Raw genomic sequence first — 24429 nt, forward strand, 5'->3', positions numbered from 1 at the left:
CCTCAGAATAGTGCTGGGATTCCTTGACTTCAATCTGTAGTAGCAATCAGCTAGAATGGGACAGATCTAGCCACACCCATCAGAACCCATCAGAGCCTTAAGGCACAAAACTGTTGATGTACTTCATAAATGATATTTCCACTAAGGCAATCTGACTCTTCAATAACCATGTCTACTGTCTGGTCACAAAAGAAAAACCATATTGCTCTCTACCAGCATTCAGAGCAGAACTTCATACACCTATTTTCCTAGCTTGGTAGGATTAGAAGTGTTGTAGGTGTCATAGGCAAACAATCTAGAATACTGAATACAAAGCACATGTACACATACCCTTGACTTATTTCAATTAGTGATTTTGATGAGACATTCACTAGGAATAAAATACTGTTAGTAAGAATGGCTGCCACTATTGTGACTGATATGTATGGAAAAGGATTTTCAAAATGCCATTTGATCTATTTTTCATGCAAACAGAAGTGCAATATTATTTCTTATGCAAATTCTTGTCTCATACTCAACATTTTCAATGGCTTCTGCTTGAAGGCCCTCCAACATCTCCCGAAAGGCTCACATACACAGAAAGGACGAAATCCACTATCACGCTTGACTGGAAAGAGCCCCGCAGTGATGGTGGCAGCCCCATCCAAGGATATATCATTGAAAAACGCCGTCATGACAAACCTGACTTCGAAAGAGTTAACAAGAGACTCTGTCCAACCACGTCATTTCTGGTTGACAATCTTGATGAGCACCAAATGTATGAGTTCCGTGTCAAAGCTGTCAATGACATTGGTGAAAGTGAACCATCCCTACCTCTTAACGTAGTCATACAAGATGATGAAGGTATGGATTCCATATCTAATATTGTTAATCAGCTCGTGACTTGGGGGAACATTCTTAATATTTTTTTCCTCTTTACTTCTCTCTGCAGTCCCTCCAACTATTAAGCTGCGCCTGGCTGTTCGAGGAGACACTATCAAAGTGAAGGCAGGAGAGCCGGTTAACATCCCTGCTGATGTGACAGGACTTCCCATGCCTAAGATTGAATGGTCCAAGAATGAAACCGTGATTGAGAAACCCACTGATGCACTTAAAATAACCAAAGAAGAAATATCCCGAAGCGAAGCCAAGACTGAGCTGAGCATCCCCAAAGCCGTCCGAGAGGACAAGGGCACTTACACAATTACCGCTTCCAATCGTCTTGGCTCCGTATTCCGCAATGTTCATGTGGAAGTGTATGGTAAGCGACTTGCTTCCTGTGTGGGGAAGAAAGCCACCTCCTGTTTAAGAATGGCTTCTTAGTCCCCACTGTGGTTCCTTTCCAGATCGTCCATCTCCACCCAGAAACCTCGCTGTTACTGACATTAAAGCTGAGTCTTGCTATCTGACATGGGATGCCCCTCTAGATAATGGCGGCAGTGAAATCACCCATTACATCATTGACAAACGTGATGCCAGCAGGAAGAAATCTGAATGGGAAGAAGTCACTAACACTGCTGTTGAGAGAAGATACGGGGTAAATACTTCCAAATTTATGCACATTAATAGGGCATAATTCTGATTTGAAACCATTTTAATATAGCTTTATAATTTAATGATTAAACTAAAACCATATAAGCAGCAGCTATTTATTACTTTGGCACTTATCACTGTATATAAGGCCACTTAGCAAATATTAGTAGTTACCTACCGTCTCTTACTCGAAATCCACTTGAAACTACAAAGATCGATGTCTTTATTTTAAAGGGTTTAAGTTCATGAATTTACTTCTTATGGTGATCCATCCCCAAATGAATTGAGTTTTAAGATAAGTAAAACATCAATCCAAGAATATTTGTCCTGACTTCTTTATTCATCTACATTTCTAGATCTGGAAGCTTATCCCCAATGGTCAGTACGAGTTCCGAGTGAGGGCAGTGAATAAATATGGAATCAGTGATGACTGCAAATCAGACAAAGTCATCATTCAAGACCCTTATCGCCTCCCCGGACCCCCTGGAAAACCGAAAGTCCTAGAACGCACCAAGGGGTCTATGCTTGTGAGCTGGACTCCGCCTTTGGACAACGGAGGTTCTCCAATTACTGGCTATTGGCTAGAGAAGAGAGAGGAAGGTGGTGCCTACTGGTCACGAGTTAGCCGAGCACCCATAACCAAAGTGGGACTGAAGGGTGTGGAATTCAATGTTCCACGTTTGATTGAAGGAGTCAAATATCAATTTAGAGCCATGGCAATAAATGCTGCAGGAATCGGGCCTCCCAGTGAACCATCAGACCCAGCTGTTGCAGGGGATCCCATATGTAAGTGTGTTTCATTTCTAGGACTCATTTCTTGTGAGTAAAGTTACTATATAGCTTACTCTTAATTTTTTTACACATTTACTAGAACCAGCCATAGTGAAGTAAGTATATATACATAAAATAGTTTTTAAAATCTTGGGTTAAAGCTAGTGTTTTTTTTTTTTCTTTCTTTCTTTCTTTTAACTACATGATAAAGAAATGCGCTATAAAGTAAGGGTTCAAAATTCTCATTAGCTACTATGGAAATCATTTTCCCCACTAAACAGTCATACCCTCCTGTAATTATGCAATAAAAAAGTAAAATGTTAAGTATTTATCTATCAAAACATCAAATTCTCAGACAGAATATCTGAAGTCAAATAATGAAAACCTCTTGCTAATATATGAGCAGATCAGCTCAGAAATGAAAATACAGTAATTTTCATAATTCAGTACATCTTCTAACTCATACCTGATTGTATTCTCTGAAGAAAAGCTTCAACTTTTCAAAGATTTAAGGTATCTTCATGCAATAGAGAGAGAACGTATAATAAGGTAGTTACATATTCATTCAGCAAGTTAGTTTGGAGCATGGACTGTTCAAGGGTTGTACTAGACACAAGATAGGGTGGGGGATGAAACAACAAGCCAGCAGAATAGAAGTTTCAATATTAGGCCCCATTGGGAAAGTGTTCTGATGTGATGAGCAGAAACACTAGTTCTAATCCTGAATAGCATTGAAATTAGTTTGTATCCAGAGAGATAGTGAGTAACCCTTTCACCAGATATTGCTTGCTTTCTGTTTCTGCATTAATACTAGAAGAAAACACAGTATTATTTCTTAAACTTTTTCAGCAATTCAGCAATAAATGTCTTATTTTGTTTGTTTGTTCCTTATTAGATCCCCCTGGGCCACCTTCCCGCCCAGAGGTTAAAGATAAAACAAAGTCGAGCATCTCACTAGCATGGAAACCTCCAGCCAAAGATGGTGGCAGCCCAATCAAAGGCTACATTGTAGAAATGCAAGAGGAAGGAACCAGTGACTGGAAAAGAGTCAATGAACCTGATAAACTTCTAACTACCTGTGAATGTGTGGTGCCTAATCTGAAGGAACTCAGGAAGTACCGGTTCAGAGTGAAAGCTGTCAATGAAGCTGGTGAGTCCGAACCAAGTGACACAACTGGAGAGATCCCTGCCACAGACATTCAAGGTACTCATACTCATTTGGTTTATGCGTTCACCTTTTTCGGATCATACCGTGAAATTAATGTACTGGAGATAATAGCTGTTACCTCTTTGAGAAATGTGAGCTTACGGCTGTATGATTACTATGATATTCCAGAGGTTCCAGAGGTTTTCATTGACATCGGAGCACAAGACTGCCTGGTTTGTAAAGCTGGATCACAGATCAGAATTCCTGCTGTCATCAAGGGACGCCCAACACCAAAATCATCTTGGGAATTTGACGGAAAGGCAAAAAAGGCAGTGAAGGTAATAATTCTAGGACTTTCCTATGTCTTCCTTTGAATAACCAGAAGCAGTATTTAAAACATAATTGTCTTCTTTTCTAATAGGACGGAATCCATGATATACCTGAAGACGCACAGGTAAGAGGTGATAATTAACTAGGTAGATGATTGACCTTAGTAATGTTGTGATCTCATTTGATGTATTCCTGCAATTTTCTTTGTCCAGCTGGAGACTGCCGAGAGCTCATCTGTCATCATTATCCCAGAGTGCAATCGAGCTCACTCAGGCAAATACAGCATCACAGCCAAGAATAAAGCAGGACAGAAAACTGCCCACTGCAGAGTTAAAGTCATGGGTAAGAAAGATGTTCACAGTTGCTACAGAATCATAGCAAACTGTTCTCAGCATCTAAGCAATGGTGTTTACACTGTGGTTTGCAACCAACAGATGCACCAGGCCCACCCAAAGACTTGAAGGTTAGCGACATCACAAGGGGTAGTTGCCGTCTTTCATGGAAGATGCCAGATGATGATGGAGGAGATAGGATCAAAGGCTACGTCATTGAGAAGAAGACTATAGATGGGAAAGCCTGGACAAAAGTCAATCCAAACTGTGGAAGCACCACATTTGTAGTGCCAGATCTCATCTCTGAGCAGCAATACTTCTTCCGTGTGCGGGCAGAAAACCGTTTTGGAATTGGCCCACCTGCAGAAACCATTCAGAGGACTACTGCTAGAGATCCTATCTGTAAGTTTCAAAACACAAGTTTAAAATATAGTCTCAGGAATGAGCTACATTACTAACAACCATGCTTAACTTTTCCTCTAAACATTTTTACAGATCCTCCTGACCCTCCTATTAAACTCAAGATTGGTCTTATAACAAAGAACACGGTACATCTGTCATGGAAACCTCCAAAGAATGATGGTGGCTCTCCCGTCACCCATTATATTGTGGAGTGCCTTGCATGGGACCCTACAGGGAAAAAGAAAGAAGCGTGGAGACAATGTAATAAGCGTGATGTGGAAGAATTGGAATTCACTGTTGAAGACCTCATAGAGGGTGGGGAATATGAATTCAGAGTCAAAGCTGTCAACGAGGCCGGGGTCAGCAAGCCTTCAGCTACTGTTGGTCCTGTGATTGTCAAAGACCAGACATGTATGTACTTAACAGAGAATTTCCTTCTCTGGGGCTGCATTCCTATATATCTAATAATAAAGAAATGGTACATCCATCTAACCATGTTTCCATAGGCTTCATGTAGGCATGGTTCCATTATTCAATTACTTATTACCCTATTGTGGGGAGAATTAGCAAATGTCCTTCCATATTGCTTTTACTATAGACAAGACACATCTAAATTTCCTTCTTGTAATTTTCTCCAAGGCAAGCTGTCTTATCTATCAGAAATTAAGGGAATTAAAAAGGGCAGAAAGCTAGTAATTTGCTTAGCCCCAGCTAAGATCAATGTAGCTTTCTGGTCAATACTTTCCCTTTACTTGAGAAAACCCATTTTAGTTTTGAGGTTTTAGAAGATAAGATACATATACAAATAAGTCTCTTCTAATTATTGATACCATCACTATCACTGCGTATTTATTTGGTCTTATGATTGTTTTAATCCTTTTTGCACACTCATAATAAATTTATAGAAATTTTGTTTGGCTTTTATTCAGAAATTATATTTCTTATAAAAATTTCACATCAGAACCTCTAAATAAGCATGGAAATGGCTTTATAACTCTGTGAAATATTGAAGAAAAACAACATGACATGGAGTGCCAAGCATAAGCTTCTGAGATATTCACTCCTTGATGCCCTTTATCAGACTCATTTGTATGATGAAGCATGATGAGAGAGAGGCTGTAGCAGATAGGTGACTGGGTGAAGATCCAATAAAGGATTGCTACATGTAATTGCCCCCCCAAAAAAACTAGTGTAACAGTATTAAAGAGAGACCCAAACAGCTTGGACAACAAAGTCTGAATTCAGTTGACCCAAATAGGTTTTATAACCACATTAAATTTTACATTCTAGTCTTTATTGCTTTTTGCTCCCTGGGTTAATATTTGTTCTTGTTGTTAATTATTTAGGCCCACCATCAATTGAGCTAAAAGAATTCATGGAAGTGGAGGAAGGAACTGATGTTAACATCGTGGCCAAAATTAAAGGTGTGCCATTCCCAACTCTCACCTGGTTTAAAGCTCCTCCAAAGAAGCCTGACAGCAAAGAACCTGTTCTCTATGACGCCCATGTCAACAAACAGGTGGTGGATGACACCTGCACTTTAGTTATCCCTCAGTCTCGCAGGAGTGACACTGGCTTATATTCTATCACAGCTGTAAACAACCTGGGGACAGCATCAAAGGAGATGAGACTCAATGTCCTTGGTAATGATTGCACTGTTTGGCTAAAACTACTTGTTTTCTTGTTTTTTTATTATCATTATTATTATTATTATTATTATTATTATTATTATTATTATTATTCATATATAAAATTTGGCTTTAAAATCATTCAACTAATAAAAAATTATTTTTAAAAAAATCTTTCAGGTCGCCCCGGCCCCCCTGTGGGACCCATAAAGTTCGAATCTATTTCAGCAGATCAAATGACGCTATCTTGGCTTCCACCTAAAGATGATGGTGGGTCTAAGATTACAAACTATGTCATTGAGAAGAGAGAAGCTAACAGGAAGACATGGGTGCGTGTCTCCAGTGAACCTAAAGAATGCATGTACACAATCCCCAAATTGCTAGAAGGCCATGAATATGTGTTCCGAATCATGGCCCAGAATAAATATGGCATTGGAGAGCCACTTGATAGTGAACCGGAAACAGCAAGAAACCTCTTCTGTGAGTAGGACAATTTCACATACAAGCTATCCTTTTCTGTTTTGTTGTTGTTGTATTTAATAACTTCTTGTCAATTACTATACTTTTCTTACAGCTGTCCCTGGAGCTCCAGATAAACCAACAGTGAGCAGTGTGACTCGTAACTCCATGACTGTCAACTGGGAAGAGCCAGAATATGATGGAGGCTCTCCTGTGACTGGATATTGGTTAGAAATGAAAGACACCACTTCAAAGAGATGGAAGAGAGTTAACCGAGATCCCATCAAAGCCATGACTCTGGGTGTTTCTTATAAAGTGACTGGTCTTATTGAAGGTTCTGACTATCAGTTCCGGGTGTACGCGATCAATGCTGCTGGTGTGGGTCCAGCAAGTCTCCCTTCAGATCCAGTGACTGCTAGAGATCCAGTTGGTAAGCGTTTAAATCGCTTAAAAAAAAAATTGGTTCCTAAACATACTATTGAAATCAAGAACGCTGATGTATACTGGTTCTTTCCAGCTCCCCCTGGTCCTCCATTCCCCAAAGTGACAGATTGGACAAAATCATCTGTGGACTTAGAATGGTCACCTCCATTAAAAGATGGTGGATCCAAAGTAACCGGATACATTGTTGAATTTAAGGAAGAAGGAAAAGAAGAATGGGAAAAGGTAGCTAAAAACATCCATTAAAGACATGTGCTGTGAATAAGTTTTTGTTTTTCTCAAACCCATTTGTTTCTGTCTATGTTTGTGACTAAAAATCAGGAAAAAAAACTGTTTATGTCAAACCAATCAGGTCAGGAGTATGAAGTGTGACAAAGGTCTTATATTGGGTACCAAAACAATTAGTTAAAGTTCTAGCATTCAAGAGCTGTAGTATGATGACTACAGTTAATAATAATTTATCATAGATTTTATTTTAAAAATCTGGAAGGGTTTGAAATCTCCCAACAAGTCAAAATGGTAAATATTCAAGGAGATAGAAATGTTTATCTCCAGCTTTTTATACATAATGAGCTATTATACTGTGAGTAGATACAATTGGGATGGATCAATTAAAAATAAAAATTGAGCTAACAAGTCATGTTGTTCAGTTATCTTTTGGCTATAAATCCTGGAAAAATGGAACAAATGAATAGTAAATTTTTTCTATCATTTACCACTAATTTTTAAACATAATTCCTAGCAAGTCATTCACCCATTGTCTATAATATTTGATCCCTAAAACCTCCTGACAAGAGTAAGTAGGTAGTGGTTATACTTGAGAAAGTTATTAATATACAAATATTATATATTAGATATAGTATAAATATTTATATTAAAAGTACTCTAATTACAAAAATGTTGTTTTCCCTCAGGGTAAAGATAAAGAAGTGAGAGGGACAAAACTCGTTGTGACTGGATTAAAAGAAGGAGCATTCTACAAATTCCGAGTAAGAGCAATCAACATTGCTGGTGTTGGAGAACCTGGAGAAGTCACAGATATTATTGAAATGAAGGACAGAATTGGTAATTACTATTACTTCTGCTAGTCTATCAATGTTTATGCTATATATTGAAAGAGGAAAGTCACATTTGCCATTTTCAATTGTTTCCCAGTGTCACCTGACCTTCAGCTAGATGCCAGTGTCAGAGACAGAATAGTGGTTCATGCTGGAGGGGTGATCCGAATCATAGCCTATGTATCTGGGAAGCCACCTCCAACAGTCACCTGGAGCATGAATGAGAGAGCCTTACCTCAAGAGGCTGCCATTGAGACCACAGCCATTAGTTCATCCATGGTTATCAAAAACTGCCAGAGGAGCCATCAAGGTGTCTATTCTCTTCTTGCCAAAAATGAAGGCGGAGAAAGAAAGAAGACAATTATTGTTGATGTATTAGGTAAATAATTTGTTTGTTTATGCAAATTCTTATTGTACTTTTTCTTTTTTAAGACAAACTTCTCATTATGTAGCTCTGGCTAGCCTGGAACTCACTCTGTAGACCAGGCTGGTCTCAAACTTACAGAGATCCACCTGCCTCTGCATCCTGAGTGCTAGGATTAAAGGCATGCACCACCATATCCAGAAATGCAACTTTTTCTTTTTAAATAAGCATTTTAATTATATCTACAACAATGCAATGTTGTAAAAAGACTATGTTATTATCCATTTTAGAATTTTTAAATGTCCCTTTTTGCATTTTCTATCCTATATGTATTCCACATTGTTGTACCCTTGCTACACATGAATGTTTATTTTGTTTTCATTTTTTTAGACGATATTGTGTTTTGTCTGCATATATGTATGTGTGCTGTTTGTATGAAGCATGTGAGGGGGCCAGAAGAGGGTGTCAGATACTCTGGAACTAGAATTACAGATGGTTGCTGGTCACCATGTGTTCACTGGGGACCAATCAAAATCCTCTGCAAGGGCTTCAAGTGCTCTTTCTTAACCACTTAGCCACATATCCATTCCCCTATGTGAGGTTTTGTGTGCTACATTTTTTGACAAGACATGCCACCTGATGAACCTACTGTGTGATTACATGGTCTTTATGAAAGCACCTGTCCTGGAAGTGCTCATGAATGTTTAAAGTTTCACCACAATAACCATTCATATCATGAAACTCTACCCTTATTTATAGTAACAATGAGAAACCTCTACTGGGGATTCTGTATTTCCAAGAGAATCGGTATATGTAATAATGAGCATTGCATTGTTAGTAACTGAAGATAGAGTCCAACTCTGCCAACTTATGTGTCTGCTTTAATCCTTTATTTGCTCAAAAAGTGATATTATCCTATTTAGTACTCATAATTCAATAGAGCCATACTTCCAACAGCTATCATGTCAATATAATAATGACAAGTCCCCTATTAATATAAGTAATAAAAGGTGGTAAAAATTATTTCTTGCATCAATAACCCAACAAGCCCTTAAGTTTCAACTTTCTAAGTCCTTTTACTCATCAACAAATACTACTTTAGTTGGATAACTGGTAAGTTTTCATAGTAAAATCCAAACTTCTAAAATCAGGGCTTTCTATACACATCAACTAACTGGTCATCCAGAAAAAAAAAAAGAAAAGAAAAGAAACTCTTTCCTTGTTTCCCACTTAGAAAAGGCACAAGAGATCACTGTCCAATCTAGTTTTCCAGCTGCTCCCTCTTGTCTCACAAGTTTTGTTTCTTTAAAAGGTATCATATTCTCTCTGTTTATTGAAATATGGTAGCAAATAATTAGCACAAACCTACTTCCTTTTAAAATATGATTGAACTCTAATCCCAAAAATTTGAGAGATTGAGAGGGAATTGTAAGATTAAGGACAGACTAGGCAATAAAATGAGAACCTGAAATTGGATGGATGGATGGATGGATGGATGGATGGATGGATGGATGGATGGATGGATGAGACAGGCAGGCAGAGAGACATAGATAAGAGGAATTATAGATATACAGACAGAGGTGGTTAAGTACTGTTGGTATAACAGAAAAAAAATCATTTAACAAGTACAAAAATCTTATTTTCTTCTGTACCACATTTTTTTCTTCACTTCAAAAACAGGGTAACATGTTGGTTGAGTATAGGAGACAAATGGTTTAAAATCTTTTCCTCTTGTTCCTAGATGTCCCAGGACCTGTTGGAGTACCATTCCTCTCTGATAACCTAACCAATGACTCCTGCAAACTTACATGGTTCTCTCCAGAAGATGATGGAGGCTCTCCAATCACCAACTATGTCATTCAGAAGTGGGAAGCTGACCGCAAAGCATGGACCCCTGTGACATACACAGTCACTCGACAAAATGCTACTGTACAGGGTCTTATTCAAGGAAAATCCTACTTTTTCCGAATTGCAGCTGAAAATAGTATCGGCATGGGCCCATTTGTTGAGACACCAAATGCACTTGTCATCAGAGATCCAATAAGTAAGTATAAGGAAAACAAGTTTATGGTTGACCACTTGCTATTCCTTTAATACAACTTTATGGTATGCATGAGTGTGTGTGTGTGTGTGTGTGTGTGTGTGTGTGTGTGCGCGCGCGCACTTCACATGTTATTCACTTACCAAGCATTAAGACATCTGTTAAATATGTAATGGCATTGTATCATTGTTTCTGTGAAAGAAATGTCAGGGATGCATATGAGTCAAATTCCTTCCCTATGTTGTCTTGTTTCTTTTCTTTATTATTATTATTATTATTATTATTATTATATACACATTATATAATATATTATATCCAATTCAGTGATATAAGTAAAAACTGAGTCATTTTCCTAATTCTAAACTGCTGACTCTTAAGACCTTTTGTTATTTAACCCAAAGGAAGCTCTATGTCCTCATCTGTCAGTTGAGGACACTGGATTCCTCGGAGCCCTTTCTCACTCTAATAGCTCTATGGTGAGAACACTTTAAAGAGTTGATGAAGCTAGTCGTTTGGCTTTTAAAAATAATCCTCAGGAAAGGGTACTTATGCTTCTCTTCTGCATTCTCATTATGACACTCTTTTCCTTCTCCTAATATTTACAGCCGTACCAGAAAGACCTGAAGACCTAGAGGTCAAGGAAGTCACTAAAAATACTGTGTCTTTAACTTGGAACCCTCCCAAGTACGATGGTGGGTCGGAAATTATTAACTATGTCCTGGAAAGCCGCCTCATTGGCACTGAGAAGTTCCACAAGGTGACAAATGACAACCTGCTTAGCAGAAAATACACCGTGAAAGGCTTAAAAGAAGGGGATACCTATGAGTACCGTGTCAGTGCTGTCAATATTGTTGGACAAGGCAAGCCGTCATTTTGCACCAAGCCAATCACTTGCAAAGATGAGCTTGGTATGTGTCTGTTACAGTTTATACTTTGAAAACATCTATTATCTATAGCCTTATCATAGGATAGCAAAAATGACCCTGTCTATAATTCTACATTGTAGCTCCCCCAACACTTGACCTTGACTTCCGAGATAAGCTTACGGTCCGAGTTGGTGAAGCTTTTGCCCTCACAGGCCGTTACTCAGGCAAACCAAAGCCTAAGGTTGATTGGTTCAAAGATGAAGCTGATGTGCTGGAAGACGACCGCACACACATAAAGACTACTCCCACAACACTTGCTCTGGAGAAGACCAAGTCCAAACGCTCAGATTCTGGAAAATATTGTGTAGTTGTGGAGAACAGTACAGGCTCCAGGAAAGGTTTCTGTCAAGTCAATGTTGTTGGTAAGTTTTATTTATCTTATCAAGAATAATAGGCACCTTTTCTTTTTAGAACCAGAAGTGATAATAATGTTTTGTGCTATAATTTCTTTTCTTTTTTTTTTTTTTTCTATAGACCGTCCTGGACCACCAGTAGGCCCTGTCATTTTTGATGAGGTCACCAAAGAATACATGGTTATTTCTTGGAAGCCACCTCTAGATGATGGAGGAAGCGAAATTACCAATTATATTATTGAGAAGAAGGAACTGGGTAAAGACATTTGGATGCCCGTGACATCTGCCAGTGCTAAAACAACATGCAAAGTCCCGAAACTGCTTGAAGGAAAAGATTACATCTTCCGGATTCATGCTGAAAATCTGTATGGAATAAGTGACCCTCTGGTGTCGGACTCGATGAAAGCCAAAGATCGTTTCAGTATGTAATATGGTGCGGGGAGGACCCAAGGCTTGACAGAGTTAATAGGGAGGTTTAAACTTTTAACACATTTTGCTAACATCTGTTACAGGAGTTCCTGATGCCCCTGAGCAGCCAATTGTCACAGAGGTCACCAAAGACTCTGCATTAGTAACCTGGAACAAGCCAAATGATGGAGGAAAGCCCATCACAAACTACATCCTGGAAAAGAGGGAAACTATGTCTAAACGATGGGCTAGAGTTACCAAAGAGCCTATCCATCCATATACTAAGTTTAGGGTTCCTGATCTTCTAGAAGGATGCCAGTATGAATTCCGGGTTTCTGCAGAAAATGAAATTGGTATTGGAGATCCAAGTCCACCATCCAAACCAGTCTTTGCTAGAAATCCAATTGGTACAGTATTAAAACAGACATTCATATGTTTTCAAATTATCCAAGCTTTCTCAGCTATATTTTAACTTACCTTCAATTTTTCTTTTATTGTGTAGCTAAACCAAGCCCACCTATTAACCCTGAGGCAATAGACACAACTTGTAATTCAGTTGATCTAACTTGGCAGCCACCACGCCATGATGGTGGGAGCAAGATACTGGGATATATTGTGGAGTACCAGAAAGTTGGAGATGAAGAGTGGAGACGAGCCAATCACACTCCTGAGTCATGCCCTGAAACTAAATATAAAGTCACTGGTCTCAGGGATGGTCAGACCTATAAGTTCCGAGTGCTGGCAGTCAATGAGGCTGGAGAATCAGACCCAGCCCACGTTCCTGAACCAGTTCTAGTAAAGGACCGACTTGGTGAGTGAGATGTGTCTGCAATTGTGAAAAAATGGGTACCTGTTGTATATGCTCTATAATAGTATGCACTAATGAATCCAATCTGAAGGCATTTTTCTTTATTTTAGAACCTCCTGAGTTGATCCTTGATGCCAACATGGCAAGAGAACAGCACATTAAGGTTGGTGACACCCTAAGACTTAGTGCCATCATCAAAGGAGTGCCATTCCCTAAAGTAACCTGGAAAAAAGGAGACAGAGAGGCTCCAACAAAAGCACAAATTGATATTACTCCAGTTGGAAGCAAGCTTGAAATTAGGAATGCTGCCCATGAAGATGGTGGAATTTATTCTCTAACTGTGGAGAATCCAGCTGGTTCAAAAACTGTCTCAGTAAAAGTACTGGTCTTAGGTATGCATTTTAATATTCATGCCAATTTAAAAAACTCAAATGCATATTTTCTCTCATTACTTATCTGTTATTTAATACTTTTCAGATAAACCTGGGCCACCTAGAGATCTGGAAGTCAGTGAAATTAGAAAAGATTCTTGTTACCTTACTTGGAAGGAACCCCTGGATGATGGTGGGTCTATTGTGACCAATTATGTGGTTGAGAGGAAAGATGTTGCCACTGCCCAGTGGTCCCCTCTTTCAACCACATCAAAGAAGAAGAGCCATATGGCTAAACACCTGAATGAAGGCAATCAGTACCTCTTCCGAGTAGCTGCTGAGAACCAATATGGACGTGGTCCTTTTGTTGAAACACCTAAGCCCATCAAGGCTCTGGATCCTCTCCGTGAGTTACTCTCTCTAAATACAGAATTATTGTTTGACTAGATTTGGGATTATTGCTTATTCATCCTAAATTTTCTTCCAAAGATCCCCCAGGGCCACCCAAGGACCTACACCACATAGATGTCGACAAGACTGAGGTCTCTCTTGTTTGGAATAAACCAGATCGTGATGGTGGCTCTCCAATCACGGGATATTTGGTGGAATATCAAGAAGAAGGTGCCCAGGACTGGATCAAGTTCAAGACTGTGAAAAACTTAGAGTGTGTTGTTACGGGCTTACAACAAGGAAAGACCTATAGATTCCGAGTAAAAGCTGAAAATATCATAGGTCTTGGTCTCCCTGATACAACTATCCCAATAGAATGCCAAGAGAAACTAGGTGACTTTCAAATCAGCATTAATTATTTTATCTTCTTTAAATTATTCATACTATGATCATTCAAATCTAATGGCCTCTTGTTTACTTTCTAGTGCCTCCATCTATAGAACTAGATGTGAAATTAATTGAAGGGCTCGTTGTAAAGGCTGGCACCACAGTAAGATTCCCTGCCATCATAAGAGGTGTACCTGTTCCTACTGCAAAGTGGACAACTGATGGGATTGAGATTAAACCAGATGACCACTACACAGTTGAGACTGACAGCTTCTCATCAGTGCTTACCATTAAGAACTGCTTAAGGAAGGATACTGGGGAATATCAACTCACAGTTTCCAATGCAGCTGGTACCAAAACAGTAGCTGTCCATCTTACTGTTCTCGATGTCCCTGGTCCACCAACGGGTCCTATTAATATTCTGGACGTCACCCCTGAATACATGACTATTTCATGGCAACCACCTAAGGATGATGGAGGAAGCCCAGTGATAAATTACATTGTTGAGAAACAAGACACAAGAAAAGGCACATGGGGTGTTGTCTCTGCAGGAAGCAGTAAGCTGAAGCTGAAGGTCCCACATCTCCAAAAAGGCTGTGAATACATTTTCAGAGTCAAAGCAGAGAACAAGATGGGTGTCGGTCCACCCCTTGACTCCATACCTACTGTGGCGAAACACAAATTCAGTCCTCCATCTCCTCCTGGTAAACCAGTGGTAACTGACATTACTGAGAACGCTGCAACAGTGTCTTGGACACTGCCAAAATCTGATGGTGGCAGTCCAATAACTGGCTATTATGTAGAACGCCGAGAAATAACTGGCAAATGGGTGAGGGTCAACAAAACACCTATTGCTGACCTGAAGTTCAGGGTGACTGGACTCTATGATGGAAATACATATGAATTTAGAGTTTTTGCTGAAAATCTTGCTGGACTAAGCAATCCATCCCCAAGTTCTGACCCAATAAAAGCTTGCCGGCCTATCAAACCACCAGGGCCACCCATAAATCCTAAGCTGAAAGACAAGAGCAAAGAATCTGCGGACTTGGTGTGGACAAAGCCCCTTAGTGATGGTGGCAGCCCCATTCTCGGATATGTAGTAGAATGTCAGAAACCTGGCACAGCACAGTGGGATAGGATTAATAAAGATGAGCTCATCAGGCAGTGTGCCTTCAGGGTACCTGGCTTGATCGAAGGAAATGAGTACAGATTCCGCATAAAGGCAGCTAATATTGTGGGTGAAGGAGAGCCGAGAGAACTAGCAGAATCTGTGATTGCAAAAGACATCCTTCATCCTCCAGAAGTAGAACTTGATGTTACATGCCGCGACGTCATTACTGTTCGGGTGGGTCAAACTATCCGAATTCTTGCTCGAGTCAAAGGCAGACCTGAGCCAGACATAACTTGGTCAAAGGAAGGCAAAGTACTGGTCAAAGATAAGCGGGTTGACCTAATTCATGATCTACCTCGTGTTGAGCTACAAATTAAAGAAGCTATCAGAGCCGACCATGGCAAATATATCATCTCTGCTAAGAACAGCAGTGGACATGCCCAAGGCTCAGCTATTGTTAATGTCCTTGACAGACCTGGGCCTTGCCAGAATCTGAAGGTTAGCAATGTAACCAAGGAAAACTGCACAATTTCATGGGAAAACCCACTAGATAATGGTGGCTCAGAAATTACAAATTTCATAGTAGAATACCGTAAACCAAATCAGAAAGGCTGGTCAATTGTTGCCTCAGATGTCACCAAGAGACTAATCAAGGCCAACTTGTTAGCCAACAATGAATACTACTTCCGTGTTTGTGCAGAGAATAAAGTAGGTGTTGGGCCAACCATTGAAACAAAAACTCCAATTTTGGCCATCAACCCCATTGACAGGCCAGGTGAGCCTGAAAACCTTCATATTGCAGATAAAGGAAAGACATTTGTCTATCTAAAGTGGCGACGGCCTGATTATGATGGTGGCAGCCCAAATCTATCATACCATGTTGAAAGGAGACTGAAGGGTTCTACTGACTGGGAAAGAGTACACAAAGGAAGTATTAAGGAAACCCACTACATGGTTGACAAGTGTGTTGAAAACCAGATTTATGAGTTCAGAGTACAAACCAAGAATGAAGGTGGAGAAAGTGATTGGGTAAGGACAGAGGAAGTTGTTGTGAAGGAAGACTTACAGAAGCCAGTACTTGATCTAAAATTAAGTGGGGTGCTAACCGTCAAAGCAGGGGACACCATTAGACTCGAAGCAGGAGTGAGAGGCAAACCATTCCCAGAAGTTGCCTGGACCAAAGACAAAGACGCTACAGATCTTACAAGATCACCAAGAGTCAAGATTGATACCAGTGCTGAGTCATCAAAATTCTCTCTTACCAAAGCAAAACGAAGTGATGGTGGTAAATATGTAGTTACAGCAACCAACCCAGCTGGCAGTTTTGTGGCCTATGCTACTGTCAATGTTTTAGACAAGCCTGGGCCTGTAAGAAACCTGAAAATCACTGATGTGTCCAGTGATAGGTGTACTATCCGCTGGGATCCACCAGAAGACGATGGTGGCTGTGAAATTCAAAATTATATTTTAGAAAAATGTGAGAGCAAGAGAATGGTATGGTCTACCTATTCTGCTAATGTCTTGATACCCAATGCTACAGTGACTCGTCTCATAGAAGGAAATGAATATATTTTCAGAGTCCGTGCAGAAAACAAAATAGGCACAGGACCTCCAACAGAAAGTAAACCAGTCATAGCAAAAACCAAGTATGACAGACCTGGTCGCCCTGATCCTCCAGAAGTCACTAAAGTAAGTAAAGAAGAGATGACTGTGGTTTGGAATGCCCCTGAATACGATGGTGGGAAGTCCATCACAGGATACTATTTGGAAAGAAAAGAAAAACATGCAGTCCGCTGGGTCCCTGTTAACAAGAGTGCCATCCCTGAGAGACGCATGAAAGTGCAAAATCTCCTCCCAGGACATGAATATCAGTTCCGTGTCAAAGCAGAAAATGAAGTTGGCATTGGAGAACCAAGCTTACCATCAAGACCAGTGGTGGCAAAAGATCCCATAGGTAAGATGCTCCTTTTTCTTATATCAAGCCAGTTCTTAAAATTTAACGTACAAGTATCTCACTAACAAGTAGCTCCATACTTTTAAAACAGCATTTTAGCTAATATTTCTCCAAATAGACCTTGTATCATATCACCAAAATATATGCATTCTAACTTTTAGGAAGGAAAATAATGACATATTGGGAATTAAGAAATTAAAATGTCATTGTTTGGATTGAAAATTAACTATTAAATTATACATCAAAATATTGTGAGGCTGGAGAAATGGTTTAGTGGGTAAAGTGCCCCCACATGAGCCTAAATTCAAATCACCAGCACTCATGTACAAAGCCAGGCATGACAGCACACATCTATAACCCCAGGGCTAAGAGGGGAGGCATAGATAGGCAGATCCCTGGAGTTCACTGGCCAGCCAGTCTAGCCAACTGGTAAGCAATAGTTACAGTGTGAGGCCCTGTATCAATCAATAAGGTGGAGAACAATAGAAAAAGTTGACCTCTGGCCTAAACATTCATGAACTCATATGTGCACACACTCAAACATGAGCACACATATACAGTAAACACAGAGAAAAGAATCGAATTATTAGTGATAATTAATTGTGTGTACATTTTTTATATAATTTATTTTCAGAACCACCTGGTCCACCAACCAATTTCAAAGTGGTTGATACAACCAAAAATTCCATAACTCTGGCATGGGGAAAACCAGTCTATGATGGAGGCGCACCAATAATTGGATATGTTGTAGAAATGAGACCCAAAATAGCAGATGCCTCACCCGACGAGGGTTGGAAAAGGTGCAATGCTGCTGCCCAGCTTGTCCGTATGGAGTTCACAGTCACCAGTTTGGATGAAAACCAGGAGTATGAGTTCAGAGTGTGTGCCCAAAATCAGGTTGGCATTGGGCGTCCTGCAGAACTAAAGGAAGCCATCAAACCTAAAGAAATCCTAGGTGAGGCTTTTCTTTAATGGTGGATACCCACCCACATCCATTCTTGTGGGGGTTCCCTCATGTCTGAAGAGTCAACTAATGACTTTGATGTCATCTGCAGAGCCTCCAGAGATTGACTTGGATGCCAGCATGAGAAAATTGGTCGTAGTGAGAGCAGGCTGCCCTATTCGACTGTTTGCAATAGTGAGAGGACGGCCTGCCCCCAAAGTCACATGGCGCAAAGTGGGTATTGATAATGTGGTCAGAAAAGGACAAGTTGATCTAGTTGACACCATGGCCTTCCTTGTCATTCCGAATTCTACCCGTGATGACTCAGGAAAATACTCCTTGACCCTTGTGAACCCAGCAGGAGAAAAGGCTGTTTTTGTGAATGTGAAAGTACTAGGTGCGTTATCCAAAAGCTTATGCTTTTCCTGCTCCAAAAACAAATGAGTTAATAAGAATGATGGTGAGGCATGTGTTCTGAGTCTGTGGCTCTTTACAGATACACCTGGACCTGTGTCTGATTTAAAAGTTTCGGATGTCACTAAAACATCATGCCATGTTTCCTGGGCCCCTCCTGAAAATGACGGCGGGAGCCAAGTGACACATTATATTGTGGAGAAACGTGAGGCAGAAAGAAAAACGTGGTCTACGGTTACACCTGAAGTGAAGAAGACGAGCTTCAACGTAACAAATCTTGTCCCTGGGAATGAATATTTCTTCCGAGTAACTGCTGTCAATGAATATGGACCTGGGGTCCCAACAGATATCCCCAAGCCTGTGCTTGCATCAGATCCTCTCAGTAAGAAATCTCCTTTCTTTCTCCTTTTGACTCTGGTCCTCTAGTTTATCAAGGTTAAGAGGTTAATATAATTATAATGTACTAGAAGGGACTTGAAACCCTAATGTTGCAGTACATATCTAACTCTCTTGGATAAAAATTGTGTTAATAGCTTCATGTTATACTGTATTTTCAAGATGTTGGACTACATATCACATACACTTTGGTACAAAAGTCATACTGAAACTCTTACATATATTAACAAAGGGAATTATAAAGTTACATAATTTTCTGAATTTATATTCTCTTTGTAGGTGAACCAGATCCTCCAAGAAAACTTGAAGTGACAGAAATGACAAAGAACAGTGCTACACTGGCCTGGTTACCTCCTCTACGTGATGGGGGTGCTAAAATTGATGGCTATATCATTAGTTACAGAGAGGAAGACCAGCCTGCAGATCGCTGGACAGAGTACTCAGTGGTCAAAGACCTCAGCCTTATTGTCACTGGCCTAAAGGAAGGAAAGAAATATAAATTTAGAGTTGCAGCTAGAAATGCTGTTGGAGTCAGCCTGCCAAGAGAGGCTGAAGGTGTCTATGAAGCCAAAGAACAGCTGTGTAAGTAGTTTGTTTTCATTTTCTGTGTATGAACGTTCTACATGCATGAATATGTATTCCTCGTATCTGGCTTTTCTGCAGAGTTCCTAAACTAAATACTTGCATTTAAATAATTGTATTTATCTTTGTAAGTAGTCATTGCTTCCTTTACACCATATGATAAAAAGCTGGTTTTAGCAGACATTTCTCCATAAGTTATTAAGTTCTATATACAAAATAGGAAACTGTACATAGCCTTATGTATTTTTCCATTACATTTAAGAATTTTTAAAATACTGGTAGCTTGTTCCTCTTGTGGGACTCCTAACAGTGGGAACAGGGACTCCTAACAGTGGGAACAGGGGCTGTATCTGATTCTTTTACTGGCTTTGGAGACCCTACTCCCCATTTAGTGTTGCCTTGCCCAACCTGAATACATGGGGAGGTGCTTGGTCTTACTGCAAACTTGATGTGACATGTTTTGTTGATACTCATACGAGACCAGAAAAGGAAGAGGAGTGGATTCTGGGATGGAAACAGAGTAGGGATGGGGGGGAGGGACTGGGAGGCAAAGAGGGAGAGGGAATGGCTCCTAGGATGTAAACTAACTAACTAAATTATTTTAAAACTTTCAATTGGTTAGAAATCCAACCATTAATTTGAAACACCTAGTGGGCTACAACCCACAATCTGAAAAACCAGAAAAATTCCACACCTAAGAAATGGATTTTGTTTTTGCTTTCAGTGCCACCAAAGATCCTCATGCCTGAGCAAATCACTATTAAAGCCGGGAAGAAACTCCGAGTCGAGGCACATGTGTATGGAAAGCCCAACCCAATCTGTAAATGGAAGAAAGGAGATGATGATGTCGTCACATCCAGCCACCTGGCCATCCATAAAGCAGACAGTTCTTCAGTTCTGATCATAAAGGATGTCACTAGAAAAGACAGTGGTTACTATAGCCTCACAGCAGAGAATAGCTCCGGGACAGACACTCAGAAAATCAAAGTTACAGTCATGGGTAGGTTACACATGAGACAAGTGGCCATTAAAATATGGAGATCAGAAAGGTTGCTTTTTTTTTAACTATTAAATCTCTGTTCTTACATTTCTTTCCTCTTGGTTTACGCAGATGCTCCTGGGCCCCCCCAGCCTCCATTTGACATTTCTGATATAGATGCTGATGCTTGCTCCCTGTCTTGGCACATCCCTCTTGAGGATGGAGGCAGTAACATCACCAATTACATAGTAGAGAAATGTGATGTAAGCCGTGGGGATTGGGTCACAGCTCTAGCGTCAGTCACCAAGACTTCCTGCAGGGTTGGAAAGCTGATCCCAGGCCAGGAGTACATCTTCCGGGTTCGTGCTGAAAACAGATTTGGCATTTCAGAGCCTCTCACATCTCCAAAGATGCTTGCTAAGTTCCCATTTGGTGAGTACTTTTGTTGTTGGTAATGATGGTGGGCTGTATTGTGAGTGAGACAGAGACAGAGACAGAGAGATTCTTTGTAGGGTATTACTTTAAAGCAGAAACTGACATTTCCCTATCTTCATCTTTAGATGTTCCTAGCGAGCCAAAAAATGCCAGAGTCACTAAAGTCAACAAAGACTGCATATTTGTCGCATGGGACAGACCAGACAGTGATGGAGGAAGCCCCATTACTGGCTACCTGATTGAACGCAAAGAAAGAAACAGTTTGCTCTGGGTGAAAGCTAATGACACTGTTGTCCGGTCAACTGAATATCCTTGTGCTGGCCTCGTAGAAGGTCTAGAATATTCATTCAGAATTTATGCTCTAAACAAAGCTGGATCCAGCCCACCTAGCAAACCAACAGAATATGTAACTGCAAGGATGCCAGTAGGTAAGTGACCACTGTTTGAATTGTAGAGATACATTTAAATCTTGCTTCTGAAAGTCAGCACTTCTATCCTAGAATAGGCTCTAACTTTTACCATGAAATGTACTACATATAAATGTATAGTAAGCATTCAAAAGCAGATACCGGATAGATGGTTGACATGACATGATTGTTATCCTATTGAACATCACAGGAGTGATGCTGTGAGTTTAAACTTCTGCTAGTAAGACCAACATTGAGAATATTTCTTTTTGCTTTAGATCCCCCAGGGAAACCTGAAGTTGTTGATGTCACCAAGAACAGTGCATCCCTTATCTGGGCCCGTCCAAAGCATGATGGAGGCAGCAAAATTATTGGCTATTTTGTAGAAGCTTGCAAACTTCCTGGTGATAAGTGGGTTCGGTGCAATACCACACCTCACCAGATTCCACAGGAAGAGTACACAGCTACTGGGTTAGAAGAGAATGCTCAGTATCAGTTTAGAGCAATTGCCAAGACTGCCGTAAACATCAGCCCCCCTTCTGAGCCTTCCGACCCAGTGACTATCCTTGCAGAAAATGGTAAGATTCTGTTGCATATTATAACACTTACATGATAGTCATGTCTCCTGACTTAAGGGGGAAAAAAAACTAAATGCATACCTATGGGACAGGGGAAAATAAATGATAATGATAAGGAGTTAACTTTGTATTCAGCAATAAAAATCATGCTTATGAAGAATCTTAATAAGCCAAACAAAAAGGCAGGTTACACAGCTGAGGACTGTATGAATGTAATCATACATATTCACAGAATGATGACAAAGAAATAATAACATGATAGGGCTGAAAACCTAATGTTGGAATTATGGGAATTTACTTTGATCAATTTGCAGTGTTGTCAAATTTCTATATTAAACTCATTTTGCTTTCATAATGAGTATGTAGCTTAAAAATCAGTGGCTGAGGGAAAAGAGATAAGAAGGAAAGAATGTCAAAAGTTTTAGTCTGACAGGAAGAATCAGTTTTGGTGACCCTGCATGGTGCCAGAGTCAATAATGTATAATAGGTCTCAAGATTACTAAAGGAGAAGAAGACTATAGGTGTTCTTATCTCACACAATATAAACGCTGACTGAGTAGGTGAGGTGACTGTTGTATGAGTTTGCTTGATTGAATCATTACACAAGTGCATACCTTTGCAAAAATGTTGAGCTCATAAATGTATATAACAATTATTAAATAAAATAAAACAAAAAATAAAAATGCTGGACATTGGTGGCTCACACCTTTAATCCCAGCAGTGGGGGAGGGGGGTGGGGCAGAGGCAGGTAGATCTTTGTGAGTTTGAGGCCAGCCTGGTCTACAGAGTGAGTTCCAGGACAGGCTCCAAGGCAATACAGAGAAACACTGTCTCGAAAACCCAATAATAAAAAAATAAGGTGTGTAGCTCAGTGGCACAGCACTTGCCTAGTATGTAGAAAGACCTGGGTTCAATCCCAAGTATTAAACGTTCATAGTTAAAATAACAAGATAAAAATCTCATTCATGAAACAAGTATGAATTTGTCACTATTATCAGCAATAATTACACAATGCAGTTTTGCATACATTAAGACCTTCAATCTTCTTTCTTTCCAGTTCCTCCCCGGATAGAACTCAGTGTCGATATGAAGTCTTTGCTTACTGTGAAAGCTGGGACTAATGTCTGCTTGGACGCTACTGTGTTTGGTAAACCAATGCCAACGGTCTCTTGGAAGAAAGATAGCACACCGATAAAACCAACAGAAGGCATAAAGATGGCAAAGAAGAGGAACTTGTGTACCTTGGAGCTATTCAGTGTGAACCGGAAGGACTCAGGAGACTATACCATTACTGCCGAAAATTCCAGTGGTTCCAAATCAGCCACCATTAAGCTTAAAGTACTAGGTAACTAAAGCATTTGATTACAATCCCATGCTTCACTTGGGCTGTAAATAAGTTTACAAGCTGTACATGCCAATGAACTCCTATAATCCCAGGCAGGAGGTTCAGGAGTTCAAGGTCATGCTCCCCTACTCCAGGAATGCTAAACCAGCCTTTTCTACAGATGCACTGTCTCAAGCACAACAAAGTATTTCCTAAGAATAAAGTTAATAGTATTACAGATAGTGTTTTTGATCACATATTCCAGCTACCTAGGATTGTGAAAAGTGAGGTGACTTCCAGGCTCATATAGGAAGTTGATGACAATATAAAGAGTGTAGTCCACTGTCTATATCTTTTCTCTATATTCATTCCCCTGTATAGCAAAATAGTTCATGTTTTGTTCTCCTTTTTTCAGATAAACCAGGTCCTCCAGCATCTGTCAAAATCAACAAGATGTATGCAGACCGTGCCATGTTGTCTTGGGAACCTCCTCTCGAGGATGGAGGCTCAGAAATCACCAACTACATCGTTGACAAGCGTGAAACAAGCAGGCCTAACTGGGCTCAGGTCTCTGCTACTGTACCTATCACCAGCTGCACCGTGGAGAAACTTATAGAGGGCCATGAATATCAGTTCCGTATTTGTGCTGAAAACAAATACGGAGTGGGCGATCCCATCCTCACCGAGCCAGCAATTGCTAAAAACCCGTATGGTAAGAGCACCGTCCAGAAGTTTGCACTTTCCTTTTTAAATAATTTCTTTTTGCTTAGGAAGCTAATTTATCCATCCCATCTTTATAGACCCACCTGGACGCTGTGATCCTCCTGTCATTAGCAATGTCACTAAAGATCACATGACAGTCAGCTGGAAAGCCCCTGCAAATGATGGTGGCTCACCTATCACTGGATACTTGGTTGAAAAGCGGGAAACTCAGGCAGTTAACTGGACTAAAGTCAACAGAAAACCTGTTATAGAAAGAACATTAAAAGCAACGGGTCTCCAGGAAGGAACTGAGTATGAATTCCGAGTTACCGCCATCAATAAAGCTGGACCTGGCAAACCCAGTGATGCATCCAAAGCCGTTTATGCTCAGGACCCACTGTGTAAGTGTGCTTGAGAGAGTCCTAGGCTCCATATTCAGCATTAAACAGCCAGAAAGGAAGTTGTCACTAAATTTC

General features: G+C 40.2%; 1 protein-coding gene across 1 annotated transcript in view; it reads left to right on the forward strand.

Annotated features, from left to right (window-relative positions):
- Ttn (titin) overlaps positions 1–24429 on the forward strand; it is a 271496-nt gene that overhangs the window by 192046 nt on the left and 55021 nt on the right. Inside the window, exons 232-268 of the mRNA XM_051184409.1 lie at positions 544–843; positions 932–1240; positions 1326–1516; positions 1869–2298; positions 3179–3487; positions 3620–3768; positions 3852–3884; positions 3973–4102; positions 4195–4494; positions 4588–4905; positions 5841–6137; positions 6303–6602; positions 6697–7011; positions 7099–7247; positions 7937–8087; positions 8178–8459; positions 10186–10488; positions 11091–11393; positions 11492–11773; positions 11886–12185; positions 12277–12579; positions 12675–12983; positions 13091–13372; positions 13458–13757; positions 13841–14134; positions 14227–17193; positions 17828–18148; positions 18249–18533; positions 18633–18932; positions 19226–19528; positions 20253–20528; positions 20640–20939; positions 21068–21370; positions 21628–21927; positions 22985–23272; positions 23667–23963; positions 24052–24354. Coding sequence (XP_051040366.1) covers positions 544–843; positions 932–1240; positions 1326–1516; positions 1869–2298; positions 3179–3487; positions 3620–3768; positions 3852–3884; positions 3973–4102; positions 4195–4494; positions 4588–4905; positions 5841–6137; positions 6303–6602; positions 6697–7011; positions 7099–7247; positions 7937–8087; positions 8178–8459; positions 10186–10488; positions 11091–11393; positions 11492–11773; positions 11886–12185; positions 12277–12579; positions 12675–12983; positions 13091–13372; positions 13458–13757; positions 13841–14134; positions 14227–17193; positions 17828–18148; positions 18249–18533; positions 18633–18932; positions 19226–19528; positions 20253–20528; positions 20640–20939; positions 21068–21370; positions 21628–21927; positions 22985–23272; positions 23667–23963; positions 24052–24354 — 12882 coding nt within the window. The remainder of the gene's footprint in view (positions 1–543; positions 844–931; positions 1241–1325; positions 1517–1868; positions 2299–3178; positions 3488–3619; positions 3769–3851; positions 3885–3972; positions 4103–4194; positions 4495–4587; positions 4906–5840; positions 6138–6302; positions 6603–6696; positions 7012–7098; positions 7248–7936; positions 8088–8177; positions 8460–10185; positions 10489–11090; positions 11394–11491; positions 11774–11885; positions 12186–12276; positions 12580–12674; positions 12984–13090; positions 13373–13457; positions 13758–13840; positions 14135–14226; positions 17194–17827; positions 18149–18248; positions 18534–18632; positions 18933–19225; positions 19529–20252; positions 20529–20639; positions 20940–21067; positions 21371–21627; positions 21928–22984; positions 23273–23666; positions 23964–24051; positions 24355–24429) is intronic.

The sequence above is a fragment of the Phodopus roborovskii genome, unplaced genomic scaffold, assembly GCF_943737965.1.
Source record: "Phodopus roborovskii unplaced genomic scaffold, PHOROB, whole genome shotgun sequence".
Lineage (NCBI taxonomy): Eukaryota > Metazoa > Chordata > Mammalia > Rodentia > Cricetidae > Phodopus > Phodopus roborovskii.